General features: G+C 46.4%; 1 protein-coding gene across 1 annotated transcript in view; it reads left to right on the top strand.

Moving 5' to 3' along the window:
• TNFRSF12A (TNF receptor superfamily member 12A) overlaps window positions 1-20,935 on the top strand; it is a 35,594-nt gene extending 14,659 nt beyond the window's left edge. Inside the window, exons 3-5 of the mRNA XM_029606931.1 lie at window positions 6,617-6,754; window positions 15,246-15,300; window positions 17,367-20,935. Of these exons, the coding sequence (XP_029462791.1) occupies window positions 6,617-6,754; window positions 15,246-15,298 (191 nt within the window). The 3' untranslated portion in view covers window positions 15,299-15,300; window positions 17,367-20,935. The remainder of the gene's footprint in view (window positions 1-6,616; window positions 6,755-15,245; window positions 15,301-17,366) is intronic.
• The last annotated feature ends 419 nt before the right edge of the window (window positions 20,936-21,354 follow it).

Raw genomic sequence — 21,354 nt, 5'->3', positions numbered from 1 at the left:
GGAGGCAGCGCAGTAAGCAGGGAAGATGGAGCAAGTGATCCAGGTCCTTCCTACAGGGAAGCAACAATTATAGAATGCTCTGCAAATGCAAAAATTGAACAGCAGCAGGCATTGCAAGAGCAGGTGGTGTAGCAGCAGAAAGTGCTAACCCAGATAGCACAAGCTGTGCAAACTGCTGTAACCAGTCCCCCTCCTGTGTCGCTGACACCGCTGACCCCAGGAGAAGACCCTGATGATTTTCCTGAAAAAGGTTTGAGCACACAGCACAACTGGCAGGCTGGCTAGAGGACAGGCTGGCTACCAATCTGAGGAATCTACTCAACGGGCGTAGTCAAGATGCTTTCCAAACCGCCAATCAGGAAGGGAGGGCCACAAACCAGGAAGTCAAAGCAGTCATTCTAGACTCACCCCAATAAGCCTACCAACAGCGATTTCGGTAGGGAGTTCTGAAGGCTGGAGAAAATCCAAGGAACCTATTCCACAGACTTACAGATGCTGCTTGGAAGTGGCTGCACCCAGAAGGGAAGACCAGGGTGGAGGAAGCCAAAGTGGTTCTGCTAGAACAGTTCCTAGACAGCCTCAAACAACCTATGTGGCAGTGGGACTGCTAACACCCAAACTTTACAGTTGAAAAGGCGCTGGAGGTAGCTGAGGCCTATTAACAGTCCCAGACCATGCCTGAGTCACCACGGTTCCCAGAGAAGCCACTTGACCCTAGTAGAGGACTGTGGGAGTCCTAAGAGTCAGAGATATCAACAACTAGCAACGCAAATCAGGCAGGACTTTTCACGTTGCCTGCAAACCTCAGCAGGACCGCCGTGTTTCAGCTGTGGAGAAAAGGGCCATTTTTCCAGAAACTGTCCCCATAGGGAAAACAAGCCAATGAACGTTAATGCTGTGACTCCACACTTTTTGTAATTTTGTGGATGTGCACAGCCAGGGAGTCTCTACTTTTGTCACTGTGCTTGAGCTGGATGGGGTTTCAACCTGAGACATTAGTGGACATTTTCATAATGCTTGTATGAAAAGAGTAAAGAGAGTCCAGATTGGCTACAACAGAGCAGTCACCCTGGCATGCATCCTTGAGGACCTACGGAAGTATCCAACTAAAGACCATGGTCAGTCAAGACAAAATTGAAGTGGGATTTCTTCCTTGACTACCCTACCCTGTGATGATAGGATGGAACTGTCCAAACTTCAAGAGCCTCTAAAACCAGCTCACAACATGCTTGTCCACCCACAACGGTGAAGAATTGGAGGATCCAGATCTGAATTATAAAGACTCCTAAATCCTGGAAGCAATGCCGTCAGGACAAATATAATTATGCTGCTAATTTAGAGGGAGTCAGGGAAGAGCAGCAACCCACTCCGGATGTCTTACCTGTCCCCTTTGAGTAGGAAAAGGGGGTAACCCAGGGAGCTTCAAGCGAGCCCAGAGGGAGAATGAAGCCTTTAAGTGGGCCCCGAAGCATATACAGAGGGTCAATGGAAAGCTAATCCCTGGAGCAGAGGTTACAGACCCTATTTCCCTTTATTTTGTGATGAAGGGCTTTACTATATCGGCTTACAAAGGGAAGTGCAGTGGGGGAATTAATAGAACAACTCCTAGTTCCCAAACTGCATTGTCATGCAGCTAGCATATAGCTACCTTCTAGGGGGTAACCTGAGGAAGGAAAAGACCTGAGAAAATATTGGTACAGCTCTATTGGCCAGGCCTACAAAAAACAGGTCCAGTTGTTTTGCTGGTTCTGCTCTACCTGTCAACTCACAAATCGGTGGGCATGGACCTTGTGGGGCCACTGGAGAGATCTGCTCAAGAAAATAAATATATCCTGTTATTGTACATTATGCCACATGATATCCAGAAGAGCTACTACTATGGAATATGAAAATCCCAACAGTGGCGGCCACCCTGATGCAGGATTTTTCATGACTTGGGCTGCCCAAGGAGATCCTGACAAATCAAGGAACCTCGCTCGTGTCCAAGATAATGAAACAACTTTGCATCTTGCTCACGGTAAAAACTCTACATACCTCGGTGTATCACCCGCAGACTAATAGCTTTGTCGAATGCTTCAGTCAGACACTCAGACATATGTTGAGGAAATTAATGGATGAAGACTGCAAGAATTAGGATGCATTGCTACCTTAAGTGCTGTTCGCAATCTGTGAAATACCACCGAGCTCAATGGGATTCCCCCTTTTAAGTTACTGTATGGGAAGAAACCAAAACGAATCTTGGACATAGCTTGTGAGACTTTTGGAAGATGAAGGGAACCCCAGGCAAAACTTCATTGACTGCATTCTCTGAGAGCAAGATAGGCTGGGGAGGCGGCCTGTCTCGGCCTAGAAAAGGCTCAAGGTATCCAAGCCTGAACTTACTCTTTGGACTGTGAGGCAATTGTATTCTAGCTGGGGGACAGTGTCCTTGTCCTTCTCCCATCTTCAGATAGCAAATTGTTAGTCCCTTGGCAAGGCCCCCATGAAGTTTTTTGGAGAAAACAGGATCTGTGAATCACATAGTAGTCAAGCCAGATAAATGAAAGAAAACTCAAATCTATCATGTAAACCTCCTTAAGAAGTGGATTGTATAGGAATGTGGAGTGGTACAAGAAGAGGTTTTTGCCCAGAGGTCAGAACTGAAGTGGACTGAGCCAAGTTCCTTTCATAGAACAGCTGTCTACTGCACAGACAGCTGACTTAAAGCAGCTGGTAGAGCAAAACAAGATTTTCTCGAACGTGCCCGGTTGTACCCACCTGGTGCATCTTGACATCATTACACCTCCTGGAACTGTGGCAACAACCCTATTGGATTCCCAAAGCCAGGCACCAAGTCATTGAAGCAAAGGAGATGCTCCAGCTCGGGATTAAAGAAGTCTAACAGTGATTGGTCCTCACCCATAGTGAGCATACTGAAGCCAGATGGGAGAATAATGTTGTGCATTAACTGAAAAAGGTCACTGAGGTCTCAAACTCAATGTGTACCCAATGATATGATTGGATGAACTGATTGAGCTTATGGGATCAGCTCAGTTCATCTCTTCCCTGGACCTTACAAAAGGGTATTAGCAAGTGCCTCTCATGCCAATGGCAAAGGAGAAGATTATGTTCTTGATGGCAGGTGGACTTGTCCAGTTGAACTTGTCCAGTTCACTGTCCTCCCTTTTGGGAGTCTATGGCGCCCCTGCAATGTTTCAATGCGTGGTTAACCACCTGCTCTGCCTACACTACAGGTATGAAGCCACCTACTTGGATGAACTTGTGGTGTATAGCCCAGATTGGAACACACATCTAAGCCAACTGCAGGCCGTGATAACCAGTCTGAGGAAAGCAGGAGTAACAGCTAACCCCAAGAAGTGCTTGCTGACAGGGCTAGAAGTCCAGTATCTTGGCTACCCCCTGGGGAAGGGCAAGATCCATCCACAGACCAGGAAGATATAGGTGATCAGCTGGGTGCTAGATCCCTAAACAAAAGCGAAAGTTAGAGCATTCCTAGGCTTTACAGGATACTACAAAAGGTTTATCCCCAGTTTCTCAGAGAAGGCAGAACCTCTCACAAGGATGTTGTTGAAAAAAGCACCTAACAACATAAGAAATTGCCATGCTGGGTCAGACCAAGGATCCATCAAGCCCAGCATCCTGTTTCCAACAGAGGCCAAACCAGGCCACAAGAACCTGCCAAACACTAAGAAGATCCCATGCTACTGATGCAAATTAATAGTAGTGACTATTCCCTAACTAAACTTGATTAATAGCCGTTAATGGACTTCTCCTCCAAGAACTTATCCAAATCTTTTTTGAACCCAGCTACACTAACTGCACTAACCACATCATCTGGCAACAAATTCCAGAGCTTAATTGTGCGTTGAGTGAAAAAGAATTTTCTCCAATTTAGTCTTAAATGTGCTACTTGCTAACTTCATGGAATGCCCCCTAGTCCTTCTATTATTCGAAAGTGTAAATAACCGATTCACATCTACTCCTTAAAGACCTCTATCATATCCCCCCTCAGCCATCTCTTCTCCAAGCGGAACAGCCCTAACTTCTTCAGCCTTTCCTCATAGGAGAGCTGTTCCATTGCCCTTATCTGTACCTTCTCCATTGCAACTATATCTTTTTTTGAGATGCGGCGACCAGAATTGTACACAGTATTCAAGGTGCGGTCTCCCCCTGGAGCAATACAGAGGCATTATGACATTTTCCATTTTATTCACCATTCCCTTTCTAATAATTCCCAACATTCTGTTTTGCTTTTTTGACTGCTGCAGCACACTGAACCGACGATTTCAATGTGTTATCCACTATGACGCCTACATTTCTTTCTTGGGTGGTAGCACCTAATATGGAACCTAACATTGTGTAACTATAGCATGGATTATTTTTCCCTATATGCATCACCTTGCACTTATCCACATTAAATTTCATCTGCCATTTCGATGCCCAATTTTCCAGTCTCACAAGGTCTTCCTGCAATTTATCACAATCTGCTTGTGATTTAACTACTCTGAACAATTTTGTGTCATCTGCAAATTTGATTACCTTACTTGTCTTATTTCTTTCCAGATCATCTACAAATACATTGAAAAGTAAGGTTGCCAATACAGATCCCCTGCAGTTGTGTCAAAATCATATATGCTAAGGAGCCCAATATGAGGGTGATGATGTAGGTCCTGGCCTTACAGCCCTTCAGCTATCGAATACAACATAGGGGAGGAAAGGAAAATGCCAATGTGGATCTCCTGTCCAGAGAGGAGTGCCTGCCTGTACAAGGCTGATCTGAGAGGGAGGGCATGTGAGGGAGTACATAGAAAACTTCCTTAGACTACTTTAAAGGACTGGGCACACCTGTCTCGTCCAGTCCTCCTTTAAAATCCAGACCCACGGAGAATCCTGGGTGAAGGGAGGAGCTCCTCACCAGAGTTTAACCACTCAGGGCCTGGCCTGGAAGGGTTAAGAAAGCCCCGGGGAGTAGGCAGTAACCTACTGTGTGCCAAGACTTGTTACATTTAAGGACTGTGTGTTACCTGAAGTTAAGGTGAGCTGCACTGATTGTTTTGGTTTTGGTTTTTCCATTGTAAACCAACTTCACCTAAAGCACAGCCAGAATCTGCCTCTTTATTTCTCTGGTTGTTTCCATGCCGCTATGACCCAAGTTACCACAGGTCAATATGAAATAAGACGTCCTAGCAGTTACACCGGCATCCATGTAACTGGGTCTGTCTGGCAGGCTGCATGTTCTGTATCGACTAGAAGTTCTAGTGGAAGCACAGGCATTCACGTTGCAGGGTCTATGTAGCAGACTACACAAAGGACCTGGGAGGTTAACTAATAGTGGTAACTATTTAGTTCATACTGAGATCACAGAAACAAATTAGCAACTGGGTCTGTCTGGCAGGCTAGGCAGGGGATCTTGGAGAACAGATGTTTGGGCATTGGCTACATTAGTATTGCTGACTATTTAGATTATTACAGGCCTTGTGGTTTGGCCTAGGAAAGGAGGACCCTTGGATGTCCTTCTACTCAAGGAGAAAAAACCAGAAAAAGAGGGTCCAGGATGAAGAGAAATCCCGCGGATGGTCGCACTTTGTAGCTGGCTGCTGGAATGTGTCCTTAGCAGTGTGGACAGGATAACTGGGCAGATTGGATGAGCTTTTTCTGCCATCATTTACTAAGTTACTATGCAAATGTGTTTGTGCAGGCCAGCAAAAGCCTGATTAAAAAGGACAGAGAGCTAGTGAAAAACCTTCCAAACAGGAAGGTCTACCCTGCAACAAAAGGAAGCTCTCCCTACTGTTAAGGAAGAATGAGCTAGAATAACTTTTATTCCCTCAAGGCAGAACATTTTTGCTTGAAAATTTTCTGAGTCCTGCATGGGGATCTCGCTGTGTGTAGTGTGTAAAAGGAGAACTGCCCTTTCTTCAGGATATAATTGTAACTGCAGCACTCCTGGTCCTTACAAAGCTCTCTCAGGTAGAGCCACCGTTCCTGGACTCATTGTTCATCTCTATTGCAGCTGATGACGATATCTGCCCCTTTAGTTTAACTTTCAGAATAGCTCCAGTTCCCTCACTCTTTCCCAGCACAAAGATCGGGGGTGCCATTCAGGAAGAAAATTCACAGAACGCAATTTACACTGACCACAGAAGTAAATAGTTACTTACCCTACTGTCTGCCAAACTACTTATAAATCATTTACTCTGGGCATTATGTTTTATCAATGTAATTTTCCTCCAGTATCAGTTACTGGTGCCCTTTTTTTTTTTTTTTAAATCAAATCTGTGATCAGAAACAAAAGCAATAAAAAAGAGAACACGATTCAGTCTCAGCCTTTGGGCCCAGTTTCAGAGGGTAGCTCTTTCAGTTTCAGGTTTTATCCCTAACTGTTCCCAATTAGCCAGTCCTAGGAAAACCAGGGAATTCTCTGAGCTTTTCCATCCACCTTACTACTAGCTGTGCGGCATAGCCAGAAAGCATGGAGTTGGCCGATAGAAGCAAAGTGAATCACCCAGACTGGGCTAACCCTCCAAAGGATTTGCACAATATTTATTACTGAGCACGAAGTAAGATCTATTACCCAATATCTAATGTCCTGCTGTCTCTGTGTTCCTTCTCTCAGGTGGTGATGTCATTACAAAGAAGGATGACTCCATGTGGATGATTGTCGGGGGCGCAGCTGCCATGTTTATGATGCTTTGTGTCATCATCGGCGTAGTCATATTTTTCACTCGGTGTCGAAAGAGGGAAAAATTCACCAGTAAGTCAAACCTGTGGTAATTTCACTGAATTCTGTGGAGGGCTGTAATAAGGTTAGGAAAGCGAAGCCATTAATAACTATTGAAAGAGTGAGATAGTTAAGATGGTGATACCACTGAAGTCTATGGAGGAGAGTAATATAGTTGGGTGGATTATATCATTGGAGTAAATGAGATAATTAGGAGGTTGATGCCTTGGGAACAAGGTCCTCGGTCTCCTGTAGGTAATTATGGCTAGATTTAACAGGAATTCTCTGGTGGATTTTTCAAGATTCAGTGACAATTATATGGTAAATTTGCATAATTATTTCAGAAAGATTAATATCTCTAAATATGCACAAAAACACATTTTTTATTGAAAATCTTTCATTTTGTGCTTAAATTTGTATACAAATAATACTAAATTTACTATGTCCTTAAAATCTAGTTAACAAGTGAAGGCCTGTACTATGTTACAGACTTTAACTGTGACATGTCACTTTTGTCTTGAATTAAAACAGTGTGGCTATTTTTTAAATAGTTTCTTGGGAAAGTTCATGTCTTCTTTCTGAGCACGGTGCTGAGAAAAAGCAGGATTTGTCACACTACACTGTAAATAACTGAAATATATTTGAAATAGACTACAAAAATAACAAGAACAGGAGAACAAAAGGAAAAACCAGCTCATGCAAAAAATACACAACTCTGCAGAGAGACATCATAAAAGGTCGTAAGCCATGAAATTATTTCTATGTAACGCCCCCTTGACCGCTTACCTTGTGGGGCGTTCCTGGGTCTGGGACTGATGTGGTGGGAGCCCTTCTAGGGCAGACTCCGACAGTCCTCACGTTTTTGGCACCTGGTGCCTCCACCTGGGAAGAAGGTGTTAGTGGGTGGGATTTCCCTCCCTTCACCCCAGGGAAAACAAATGGGACTGTGAACAAGGCTGGCAGTATGTACAAATATATAGTCTAATAAACCTGTATATACATTTCTACATGAATATGTACATTGCTAATAAAATGTCAAGCAGCACACTTATCTACTCGTGGTTAGTAATCTCAGTTTACACAACTATACATTTAGCAAGTTGGCGTTGTTGGCCCCCACAGTATACCACCTGCTATGTGTGCCTGAGCTTGAGATCAACATGGAGGCGGCAACTGACCCAGAATCCTCTGCTATCTTAGCCTTTCTGGCTATGTGAACTTTAAATGCCCTACTGAGCCTGCCCTGGAGGAATTCCAAGGACATCTGGACAGCATTTGTAGCTGGTGACAATTTGTGATGCCTAATTATAGTGTCACAAGAGCAGAAGGCAACGTTCAGAACCTCAGGCTAGAATGTCGATTACAGGGGCATCTGTATATGAAGATTGCCCTGAGCAGCAAGATTTTAACAGAAAAAAGGATTATCTAAAAAGTTTTGGTAAAGGGGGCCCCAACTTGGAGAACTGCTCAGGGTAATGTAGGGATACTTTATCATGCTGTTGACATGACAACCTATGTAAATGATACTCCAGGTGGTCATGCAACTTAAGAATTTCTGACCCAGTACTGTATTGTATTTTACCTATAAAAGAAGGATCAGTTCATGTATTCAGATGCGATATTGGTTGGTCAGTTTGTCAGAGAACTGGCATCCAGCAGCTCCCAAGAATACTTATATTGCTCAATAAAAAATTATACTTTCTACTAAATCTAAGTATAGTATTCTTGTGACCATGGAGAAGCGCCATAATCGTGTTTGGCGCCTAACACACCCTATAAAATAGAAGGACCTCTTGCGTTCCCACTTACCCAAGTATCATTATCCTTCCCCCCCCCCCTTATCCCAAGTCTCACCCATGTGAAAAGATACTGGTGGGCAGTATTGGCCTGGAGGGGGGGGGTCTGTTGTATCTAGACCATCTCCTTCCACTCCACTGAGAGACCCAGCTCTGCCTCCTAGTTTGTCGAGGTTCATGCCCTCCTGGAGGATCCGACTCCTCCTGGACTGCTGCTGGGGTCCATGCCTCCTGGGGGACCCAGCTTTGCTAAAAGGTCTGTGCCATTGCTTGGGTCCATGCCCTCCTGGGGGACCAGACTCCATGTTCTGGACTGCTGCTGGGGACCGCTTGATCTCCAGATCTGCCGCTGGGGTCCCCTCAAGGGGAAGGACTACTCCATCTCCAGGCCTGCTGCTGTCCTTCAGTATTCCTCCCTCAGTAGGAAGGTTTTCCCTGGCTTGGGTTTATGGCTGTACTAGGCTCATCGCTGTTTTAGCATACAGTGGTTCTGACCCTCCACAGACTCAGCTCAGTGATTTTAACTCTGCCAAGCTCATGGCCAGTTGTGTGTTACCCAGCCTAGATAAGTCACCTTCTCTCAGCCTGTATTAGGATTCGTGGGTTCCTGGACCCTTGGCCCGAGGTGAGGGTTGATACCACCTGTGGGGATGAGCCCCACAGGTGCTCACCATCGAGAGGTGAGGTCAGCTGCAGCAGGAGATACAGTAGTGTGTAGAGGAACAGAGCATCCTGTGTCACAGCCATGTGATCGTAGGAGCTAGTAGAGAGAGTACTGTGGGGGATCCCAAGGAGCGGGGTAAGAGAGACAGTTCAGAGAGAAGCCACAGTATACAAACAGAACTGGAGATGCAAGTACCAGAGCAGGAACCTCTGAGAGAAAAGCAGGGCTGGTGCAAGGGTATTGGGCATGCTAGGTGACCCTTGCTCTGCCGCGCCCCCCCCCCCCCCCCCACTACCTGTTTCGGGGTCGTGCCCCCCCCTACCTGTTTTGGGGCTGCTCGTGGTCCTGAGAAGCACACAGTGTCACACGCCCCCCCCCCTTACCTGTTTCCGTGCCGACTGTGTGTTTCTCAGGGGGCCGAGCTGTAGGGGGCACCGAAGAGCAGCCACATGGCGCCGCAAGTGGGGCCCATCCCGCTCGCGGCAAAGAGAAGTAGAGACACTGTGCTTCTCAGGGCTCTATTTCTCTTTGCCACGAGTGGGATGGGCCCTGCTTGCAGCACCACGTGGCTGCTCTTCAGCACCCCCTATGGCATAGTGCCCTAGGCGACCGCCTAGGTTCACCTAATGGACCCGCCGGCCCTAGAGAAAAGTGCTAGGAAGGCTCCAAGGAGCGGGGAGCACGAGACAGGAACTTCTGGAGGTACACAACAGAGACTGTCCCGAGGGGCAGGGCTGCATAGCGAGAGAGGCTCTGGTGTGATGACGTAGGCTGACCAGCGGAGCGGGGAAGCTCGAGTTGAATCTCTGCAGTAGTGACGTAAGCAACCCCGAGGAGCGGGCTGCGCATGGTGGAATCTCTGGAAGAGAAACGGAGACACTACCCCGAGGAGCAAGGAGGTGCAGAGTACAGTCACTGATGTAGAACATAGGCACTGTCCCGCGGAGTCGAGTCTCCAAAGTAGCAAGGCAGTTCCGAGGGACAACCCTGAGGAGCAGGGAGGCTGGCAGGCAGAAGTTCTGGAAAGCATAAGCCTAGCCCGAGGAGCGGGGAAAGCCCAGAGACGAGGTCTCCAACTAGAGTGTAAGCAGGCCCCCCGAGGAATGGGTACCCAAACCAGAGTTCAGAGTCACAGGTAGATTCCATGCAGGAACCGCGGGTCCGGGGAGACAGGAGCAAGCACCAGTGGTGAAGGAACTCATTGCCAAGTCAGCTAGCAAGGGGCATGAGTCTGCATGGGTGGCAGCGGCATCCCTGCCACCATGCGGAGCCTTGGGAACCTGGAGAAATGCAGCGGCTAGCCCCAGCTGCGAGTAGGCCTGCAGAGGAGAGCAGGGCAGCACATGATGTGAGTTGAATCGTTCACAGCCATCTGCGACCGATGGTCATAACAGCCTGGCTTTTGCTTTATCTGTTGTCTGACCATGTATGGGTCACCTCTCATCCAAAAGACCAAGACCCAGGCAGGACTATAGAGAGAGACTGTGTGCTCCTCCCTCCATCCTGCCTGGTCAACCCTTTCTCTTCTCTAGGGTCTCGGTACCCATGTGTCTGAATACCCTTGTTAGGGTGAAAATCTGTTTGCTTCCTAGGACTGTTTTCCAGTACATTTCTCTCATAAATCCCTTTCTCAGTCATAGTTCTGTAATTTAGGAGTTTTAATCCTCTGATTTTGTTTTGTAATATTTCCAACAAACTTCAGGGGGCTGTGACATGCAAATCCCCTACCTGAATTTGTGACTTATCTATTCAATGGTCAGTTAAGCACCTTCATGGTAAGGGGTATTTTGGGTTTCCTGGGCTGGCAGCTCAAGTTACATAGCTGCATTGTTCTTTCTTTTCTTTGCTGCAATTCACTTAAATGGTTGCATGCTCAAACCTCTGTCTCTTGTGAGCGGGGTTTTCATCTATTTTTAAGAAGTATATAAAATACCATGCATAAGGGGGGGGGGGGGGGCAGTCGTTCAGCTCTGGCCTTAGCATTTTGCACTACAGTTGCAAGGAATCCCAGAGTGGTGGTATGGCCAGCTCCAGGGTGTTAGATTTCACGGACCCAAGTGATAGTCTAACAGCCTACCTGAGTTAGGATCGTACCGAGGTTCGGCCGAGGTAGCCAAGACACGGGATCCACACACAGTCTGAGTTGGAGGCAGGCACCAGGCAAGCAATCCAAAAGCAGTCCAGTTCAGAGGCAGGCAGTGAGCAAACAATCCAAAGACAGTCCAGGTCACAAGGAAAGAGCAAATCCAAATAAAGAGCACCAGCATAGAGCACCAGCATAAGCAAGCCTATAGCCGAGGCATTGCTGGTGCTGAAACACTGGGTTAAGTAGTCATTTTTCCCACGCTGGCACAGGGCCTATCGGGAGACATCAGCGTGGGGGAAGGAGCCTCATGGGGCTGATTCGTGCAGCGCATGGCCATGATGCATCGTGTCGGGAGGAATCTCCCACTCGTGAGGTACTGGTCTGCGCCATAACACAGGGAGGGAGGGAATATGACTGCCACTGTTGTGGCCAGCCGTGCCTGCCAATCAGTGTTGCGTCTTGAAGGAAGCACCCTTTCCAGCCCTTGGACTGATAAAGATCCCTTGAGCTATCTGAGGAGGGTAAGGGGTGGCAAAGGACTAATGAGGGGAGGAAAACTGGGGAAGAGGCAAAAAAATACAACATATAAAAATCATGAAAAGAAATATAAAATACAGTGGCAGTAAAAATATGTAGTAAAAGTAGTATACATACCTCTCTCTTCCGGCTGAATCAACAATGGCAACAGCTCAAAGGAAAGCCTCAGTTCTTTCATCTGACCACTCGATGCTGGCAGCATGTCCAGAGTCCTCTCTATTTGAGATGCTGCTCCATTACTTTGAATTCATTCCCATAGGTATATTGATTGGCTTTCTTTCCTGCTGGCAGGAATCTGATTCCATGATGGAAAAGAAGTAATCTGGCTGCAGCATAGTAAACCAGGACTGGATTAGCCTGTAGTGAAAAAGTAAAGCCATATAAGAAATCTAAGACAATTTAATTGATTCCGCAATATGAGCCAGCTGGTATGCGTATTCTGCTGTGACGTGCAAATTATCGGGCCGATACAGTACAGTGCGCTTCGACGGAGCACACTGTTAAACCCGCCATTGGACGCGTGTTTTCCACGTGCTACCGTTACCCCTTATTCAGTAAGAGGCCGAAAACGCGCGTCCAATCCCCCGAACCTAATAGCGCCCACAACATGCAAATGCATGTTGATGGCCCTATGAGGTATTCCCGCGTGATTCAGAAAACAAAATGTTCAGCCAAGCTTTTCTATGCACCATCCGACTTAATATCATGGCGATATTAAGTCTGAGGTCCCGAAAAAAAAAAAATTTGAAGTCTGCCCGTGGCTGTTAGCGGGCTCGAGAACCAGCGTCTGCTGTCAAACCAGCTGACAGCCACCGCTTCAGTCCAAAAGGAGGCGCTAGGGACGCGCTAGTGTCCCTAGGACCTCCTTTTGCCTGTTTTTACCACCGGGCCTCATTTGAATAGTGAATCGCACTCGCCCGCTCTCCCGCGGACTTTATCGTATCGGCCCGTATGTGACCTCTCCTGTGGCTGCAGAATCACTGGAGACTGAGGGCTATGCATTGGGGTTACCAGTGAAGTCTGTAGAGAGGAAATTTGTGGTTAGAAAGCTCATACATTCTGGGATGTAATCCCAGTCTGAAGGCAAGTTTCCCCTTCTCCCTTCTGTGTGGGTACTTAGGGATTATTGCTTTAATTTTGGTTTTCATAGTTCTATCAAGACAAAACATATTTGTTAAGATCCTCCCCACCGCTGCTCCTAGTATAGCCAACTGAGCATCCCAGAATACAGGACATCTCCTTGGTAGAAATCATAGCAAACCTCCTGGCACTCTGAACATTGGCAGTGTCGGCAGGCTCGCAGCACTGGGCACAGAGTAAGCACCAACTCCCAGCCTCTGTGGCTGCTGCTCCTCCTCCTTCTCCTGTGCTTCCTGAGCACAAAGCAGGTATGCATCCTAAGGGGTGGGATGGGGCAAGCAGCCAAAGGAACAAGGAGCACCAGACTCACCAGGCACTTGCCAAGCTGGCCTGCCACTACTCTGTCATAGCACTGTACCTCAAGAAACCTGAGAGGAATCGGAAGGAGAGAAAAGGGAGATGGAGGTGAAGAAGACCCTGAAAGTGGGTAATAGGAGAAAAAGGGAAATGGAAAGGAAGCTGGGGTGATAGGGGAGGAGAGAGATGGAGAAAATGAAGGGCGAAAGAGGAATCGAAGGGTAGAATGAAATGAAGGCCCTGAGAGGAGGAGGAGATGGAGAGGAATTGTGGGTGCATGAAGAGGAGAAAGAGAGGAACCTTATGGAGAGGTTGAGATGGAAAGGAACTGAAGAGGGAGGAAGTTGAATCTAAGGGGAATGGGTGACGGAGATTTACTTAGTGAGAGAGAGAAGAACCTGGGAAAAAGACAAAAATACAAAGAAATTGGAGGGATTAAATGGAAAGAAACCTATTGAGGGAAAATAGCGAAGAGCCTGAAAGGAGCAGAAGGAACAGAAGAAGGAAAGTGAGCAGAAGGAAAGAAGAGCATGTTTCTGTTTTATTATGTATAATGTTCTGTTTTTTAACTATTGTAAACTGCTTTGTTTATATGGAACTGCAGTATATAAAGTTAAATAAATAATAATAATGATGATAATGCACTATATCTTCTCCCCGACACCTTTGTAAAATCTGGGATCTGCTCATGCATGTCTTGAATGAAATTCAGTCAAATTTATTTTCCTATGTTTGACCAAACTGAAAAACAGGACAACGATGTGTCTTCTTGTTTAAACAGGACATAGGACAATTTCTTAGGAAACAGGATTGTCCTGGGTTTTAAAATGGGGGAAAAAGGTTGATCTGATTCAATATAAACTTGATTTAATTGTACAAACTTGATATCTATTAACCCGTGCCTCATGATAATGTGCATTATTTAGCATGGCTCTTACTGTTTGCGATGGTGGCTATTTACTAATAACACACATTACTGTGCATCACAGTATGGGAATGAGCAGTGATTCCCACAGGCCTAGAGGCAAACTAGACTGACTCAGCTGTCTTAAAACAGTAACTATTATAACTTCACATATGCAGAGCCATAAACTGTCTTGTCCTCAGATAGTGTACCCTCTCAGTGTGTTGCTTCATCTCAGCTCAGTGTTTGGACAGTATTGCATACAGGAGTTGCCTTCCTCCTGGAGACCTGGCCTAGTTTAGTTATCCCCACCTGGATCCCAGTTCTTATTCCCCAGTCTCTTGTTACGCCCTTTCCTCCCCACCTGCCCCCCAGGATCCGCCCAGAGAGCATACTCTCCTTAAGGCATTTAACGTGGACCAGGTATCTAGCCTGATCCTGCACAGCTACATAGGGGAACACTAGCGGCACTGCCTCCCACATGGATTGATAAACAGACTCCTGAAACTTTTGAACAAAATTGCATAAATGTAAATTGTCTCCTTTGGAATACTATTGTGATATGTTTGTTGGTTCAGAAGTGTTTTAATAAAAATATTTAAAAAATATGAAAAGAAAATTGGACTGTCCTATATAAAGAAGGACACCTGGCCACTCTAAACCTGATCCTCCCTCCCTCACGTTTTCCCCCTTCTTTTCATTTCCTAGTTATGTCCTTCCACAAGGGGAATATTTCAAGTGTCTGACAGACTCTTTCCTTCTTAGCCTCTGTACATTTAAGCAAATGTTTCCACCATGCTAATAATTTTCATATTTATAGATTTCAATCCCTCAGATTGTCTCAATTGTTTTGAATGGGGAACATTTAGAGTTCTCTCCAGGGCACAAAGCCTGAACAGCACGCGTGCTGTGTGCTCCTCCCCCCCCCCCTCCCTAAGGACTGTATAGAATCAGAAACACGGCCAAGCCTGAGAACCCCTCTTCCTAGAGGGGAAGGTGATTTCTCATAGAGCGAGAAGGCTGTGGAAATGATAAAAATATTTATTATTATTGCATTGCTAGATCTGTAAATAAAAAATGGAATTGTGTTTCCTTTGCAGCACCAATTGAAGAAACAGGGGGCCACTCTGCAGAAGAGTCACTGATACACTGAAGGTATGTCTTGGGATGGAAAGAGGGAGATGAGGGGGGAGGGGGGTCTTGAGGCCTCATTGGCTTCTCTTCACCAGTGACAATCTATGAACTACCCTGTTTTTCCTAGAGAAAATCAAACTATGAATTGCATAGATGCAACAGGGTAAAACCAGGCCTGGCACAGTCTGTCTCTGATACCATAGAGCCACATGGTGACTATAACTTAAACACGCCAGTATTTTCAGGCACTTGTAGTCCCCGCTTCTTCCATTTGGAAATCGGCGCCACAACGGGTAGCAGAGAGAGAGAGAGAGGGAGTCCAAAAATCTAAAACTGACTCCCTCCGAAAATGAGAGGTACATTAGGCTTCCCTAACTCATATCAAAATGAGTCTACGGTTCCTCCATATTTCTTGTATTATGCTCCACTCTGTCCTCCTCCTTTGCCTCCACCTCAGATTTTTGACTTATTAGGCCCAGGCATTTATTATATTTCCCAGGGTAAGATCTGTATTCTGCTTGGAAATGATGTGTAGAAGTTTCCGCCGAGGGAGAACTTGAGGCAAGGAGGATGAAAAGCATTAAAGACAGACGGAAAGGGACTGACGCCCGCAGGCAGGGATAAATGGAAAGCAGCTGGGGCAGAGCAGAGCCGGGCTGGCTCGGTGTGGGGAATATCTGAGTAAGTCCCTCTGCAGCAGGCCCGCCCCCGCCCCACATGACAGAGCGGGGTAGGGCACGAGAGACCGCTTAAACGAGAGGAGAAAGCAGTCTCTCCATCTTCAGGGAGCGAGGAAGGGCCAGAGAGTGTTAATCAAAGCCAGGCTACCCTCTGACAGACTTGCCATTCAAAGAGCCTTTGTTGGCATGGCAACCTGTGTGTGTGTGTGGCCAAAGTCTACACACAGCGTAATAAAAGCGAGAAATAAAAGAAGTAACCATGAGAATTTCAGTGCCTTTGCTAATGAGCTGTATTGCCTTCTCGGTCTCCCTCTCTCTGTGCCAGTGTCTCTTGATCCAGCTGTTGGCCTGCCCGACTTTTTCCAGCGGTCCCCTGTGTGTGTGTTTTTCTTTCTATATCATGGTCCTGGAGCGTCTTTACTGATGCCAGCATTGATTGAGTTGCACCCTTCTCCCCTACCCCCACTTCCTGCTCCCTGTTCCTTACCCTCCTCCCCTTGCACAGCAGACGGACACATTGAACAGAGACAGGTGCCTCAGTAGGACACTACTATGGAGCAGCACCAGAACCTGGAAATTGTCCTTTGTGGTTTGTCCTCTCTGTGCCTGTAATTTTATCTTACTGATGTCACCATCGTGTATAAGTTTTCTCTCCCTTTTATTTTAACCATCTTATACGCTGCTTTGGTCACGCGTGTACAAATTTATCAGGCCAATAAATTTTCCTGAATCCAAATCTGCCATTCCGAACTGTTCCAGGCCGTGCCCCTTGCCTGAGATAGCGGCCGGCCTGCAAGGGATCCTTCTCCGATGGACACGGTCGTCAACTAACGCCTGCACGAGGCGGGCTCAGAAAAGCTGCTGCTGCTACAGTGGCATCTTGCCTCTTACTGAGGTGATGTGGTGCCCCCAGGCTGCTGCTCATCTCCCTGCCTCTTCCGAGGGCCCCCTTGCCCGGATGCTGGAGCGGGGAGGGGTAGGTGCAGGTGCTGATTCTCTCTATTGTGACACCATTCTCAATTAAACCCTTCAGCAACCAGGGCCATCAGAAGTGAAGGGCAAAGATGGGAGCCTGGCCCCAGGGCAGGAAGTGCTAGGGTACCATGTCCGCCACTGTAGCACTAGTGGCAAAAATAAGCTCCAGCACGCTGCATGTGACCTTGCTTGTGTGGCTGGCCGGCCCTCCTCCAGTGCTACAGCCGTTCCTGCCTGGAGGACTAACACATGCCTGTCATCGGAGGGTGGACCCAAGCCTCCGTTTCTTCATCGGGAAGGACCCCTCCATTGGTTGCGCTGCTCTTTAGCACTGCAACAAAGTTTAAGCAAGAAACGAGTGCTTTTTTTTTTTTTTTTTTTCATGCCGCAAGAGACCAATCGCTCAAATGTTTTTTTTCTTTCTTTCCACAGAGAGGCATTGAGGTTGTGTGGGGGGGAAGGAGCCCCAAACCCCCTCTTTTCATCTTCCCTCCCTGGGGGTGCACAGCTTGACCTTGGGGGGAGTGCCTGACCGAGAGAGGAGGAGGCGCGGACAGGACGAGCCTCCGCAACCAATTCCACTGCCCTCTGGCACCAGGATGGAGCCGCCGAGCCTGCTGGACAGGAGGGGAGAAGGCATGGGAAGCCGCCTTCCAGGCCACTCGTGCTCACCACGCCTCCCCATTAACACACTACAGTTAAATTATATTTATAGCTTCTTCAGCGGAAACCTTTCAGAAAGAGAGATGAGCACAAACGTTTTATCCAGAGTAGGGATTCAGGATGCTAAATTCAGTTTTGCCCCAGCTCTGCGTGAGACGAAAGGGGCCCACCACATATGGGAGGAGGGAGGGAGGGGGGGCAGCTTAATCCCCCCTGATTTTAATATTGTTTTGTAAAAGAAAAATGAATTGGTATTTCTGCAGTGTTGCTCCTGCTGCACCTGCAAGGCTTAGGTTAACCCCTACTAGTGCCAACTTAGGATACAGTGCAGCAGCCAGTGACACACAGGGATAGATTTAGCCAGAATAAAAGAATCGGAGGATTCGCTGGTTACATCTTTCGAGACAGGTTTGTGCATTGAATTAATTTGTGGAAGGGTCTGCGTCCAGGGGGCGCCATCTTGATGTATGATTGCCTTAGAAATTGCTGCTGAATTTTGCACACAGTATTTATGCACCGGGGGGGGGGGGGGATGCATTGAATGAGTATGGGTGCCTGTATGCATGTGAGACACAGAGAGGAGAAGCAAAGCGCTTGTACAGCAGCAGCACCTCGCCGCCTCCTCACTGTGCGACCTGGAGACACAGTGCCGTGGGGGCAGCAGCGAGGCTTCCCATAGGTCCATATGATTTGGGGGCACACAAAAAAATGGGAGGCATTGTTTCAGAGTGAAGATGTTGCATATCCAGTACATGCACAGTTTTTTGTTGTTTTTTTAAACCTGTTTCGGGTTAAGAATGCCTTGAGGGAGGAGTGGAAAGGGTACACCTTGGTACTTGTGAGGGGGAGGGGAGGTTCCCCACAGAGCCCCTCAGTGCCTCTGCCATCTCTCTCGCTCTTCCAGCTTCTCTCCTGTCTCAATCAGCCACAGTCCCTGCTGCCATTGCATTGGCTTTTTAAGAAAGCAGCAGCTGTGGGAGACTGGCCGGTAGCTCAGCTGCCTCAAGCGGCAGCATTGTTGCTTTTTTTTTTTTGTGTGTGTGCAAAGAGGACTGGGAGAGATGTGATCAGTGCAGCCACCTGTGCCACGCGAGTGCCAAAGGTGTATGCCAGCTCAGCAGGGCCCTACACGTTGCCTGAGGCCAGAAGACATTGAGTTCAGGCATCATGCACCTGAAACGTATTGAATGCCACAGGGTGCCAAAAGGAAACAGCTGTTCCTGGCCCGGGACTGGCAGTGCCGCAGAACCCAGGCTGTAAAACACTGTGCTAGAGGTTGCATATATGAGCTTTAAGAAATGCACATCTTCTGTAGAGGATTTTCATCATTTAGTTTGTTTTATCACTTGAATAGTAGAATTTCTAAATCATTCCTAAACTAGTCAAAAAAAGACTTATTTTTTAGGGCCTTTTCTACCAAAGGTTTGCAGTTAACGAGAAGAAAGATTAAAGAAGAAGTTTAATATAGAAAAGGAGAGGGGAGGGAGCCTCGCTGAAGGCATCCCACAGTTACATTGGTGTCAGCAATGGGATTAGATTGACTTTATCTTGCTTCTCATGTATCCCTCCACTCGGGTCAACCAGGGAGGGAGAGAAGTGAAAGGTCACAAATCTGCCTCATATCTGACAGAAAAGTGCATGCATGAGTAGTTGCAAGGTGTGTGTGTGTGTGTGTGTGTGTGTATACATACAGTCAAATTCATATGTACAAGTGGCAATTATATTTTAAAAGAAATGTGCACATTTCTTAAAATCTGTATTTTCAGAGGCTGCATATTATCAAAAACTGTAATGTCAAAGAATGTATGTATTTTCAAAACTGTACATATTTTCTAAGGATGCATGTATCTTTTGAAGGATGTATATATTGTCAAAGATTGAGTATTTTCAAAGAATGCAAAGTTTTGAAGCTCGCATAATTTGAAAGGATGCACATATTTTTTTTTTTTTTTTTTTTAAGCCTGTGCATCTTTTCTCTGCCACCAGGGAAGGATGATCCATCCCCCTTTTGCCAGGCTCTGCCCATCTACCTCCACCACGCTGTACACATGTGACTAAACACAGAGAGGCAGCATCTCCAAGCGCTGCAGGCCTGTGGTTTCAAGCCATGTTGGCAGGTTCTTAAAACAATGTGTGTATGTGTAGATAGATATAGCTATATCTATATATATATCTATATTACTGTATATATGTATAGTGTACATACCATAAGTTCCTCCAGAGCACGGGATCGGGCAGATTTATTTTGTTTGGTGATTTGCTCTGTCTCTTTGGATTTCCAAACACGCGGAGAAGGAGGGAATTTGATATCTGCTTCGGCTATTTACATAGTTTAGGTGGCTAGTGGTGGGCTCACTTGCCCGAGTCTACACAAACACCTCCTCTTTCTCTCTTTTGCATTGTTCTTTTTTTGGCTGAAAGATGGGCGACTGTCTGCCTAGTAGGGACGTCTGTAGAATCATCTGAAATATATTTCCCTATATACACACACACGTGAATATCACTCAGATGCACTGTTACACATCCTTCTGTGCACTTGTGGGCACGTGTACAAGTAGATACAAGCACAGGTGTGTTCCTTCACCCAGAGCCATGCACACCCAGAGAGAAGCTACACACTTCCTGACAGAAGTGCTGGCCTGCGCAGTGACACAAGCACATGTTCACATACGGTAGCTATGTACACCCCAGATACTCTTCACATCCACCAGCCTGCTTGCATCCATTTGTGCTCCTAGAGCCTGATTACAATAAGGGTTAACTTTCAAAGGGTTTAGGCGCCTAACTTAGGAATTTGGGAACCTAAATTGGTTCCTTTTGAAAACTGACTAGAGCTGAGCTCCTAAATTTAAAAAGTGAGTGGCTATGGGGGTAGAGTTAGGGCAGGGGAAAAAAAGGTGCCTAGCACTGATTTTCAGCACTAGGCCCTTAACTTAGGTGCCTACATCAGCAAACGAATTGCAGGTGTAAATTTAGGTACTTAAGTTTTAGGTGTCTACTGTGAATTTTCAGCTGAAAACAAAGGTGTCCAAGTTTGGCTGAAACGCCACCCACATTTAGGTACCCAAAACTTATGCCTAAATGAAGCACTTAAGAGGTTGGTTTTGTTTTTTTTGAAACTTGACATCTAAGCTTTTTTTCTCTGATACACAAAATGGGAGAAAAGCCTTGGTAAATCAAGTCCTTTATTTGTAAAATAAATACATAAATCAAACTGTTGTTATATGGTTGTATAATATCTGTAAACTTTGCTAATAAGAATACTTTTTAAAATTGTCATTGTTCAGGACTTATCTGGTGCTCTTACAAACATTAAAAAATAGAATTCAGAAATCGTGTTTGAACATGTAGCCTCTGATTCTTATATGTGTTTTAATAAAAAGCGAGAGGAGTGTTCAACGGGGAAGTGGGGGGGGGGGGGGGGGAGTGAAGGACCACCCTACGTGAGGAGTTTCCTGCTTTATTGAGAAATATCAGCTCTCTCCGCCTGTCCTGGCACTGGATAAGCTGAAGTTCCTGCTACAGACGATGCCGAGCGTCCAACATGCCTTAAGTACAGCAAAAAAAAAAATCAGAGACAGATCAAGACAGAGATAGCAAAGGAGAAAGTAAGGATAATAAGAGAGTGAAAAAGGTAGACTTCAAGAAAAAGAAACATGAGAGAGAGAGAGAGAGTGCAGGAAAGACAGAGAAAGGGGCAAGAAAGAACGACTGAGTAATACAGAGCGAGAGGAAGCCAAGGCGAGAACAGGGCTAG

The sequence above is a fragment of the Rhinatrema bivittatum genome, chromosome 6, assembly GCF_901001135.1.
Source record: "Rhinatrema bivittatum chromosome 6, aRhiBiv1.1, whole genome shotgun sequence".
Lineage (NCBI taxonomy): Eukaryota > Metazoa > Chordata > Amphibia > Gymnophiona > Rhinatrematidae > Rhinatrema > Rhinatrema bivittatum.
The sequence above is the reverse complement of the archived record's forward strand: the minus strand, read 5'-3'. Positions and strand labels throughout refer to the sequence as shown.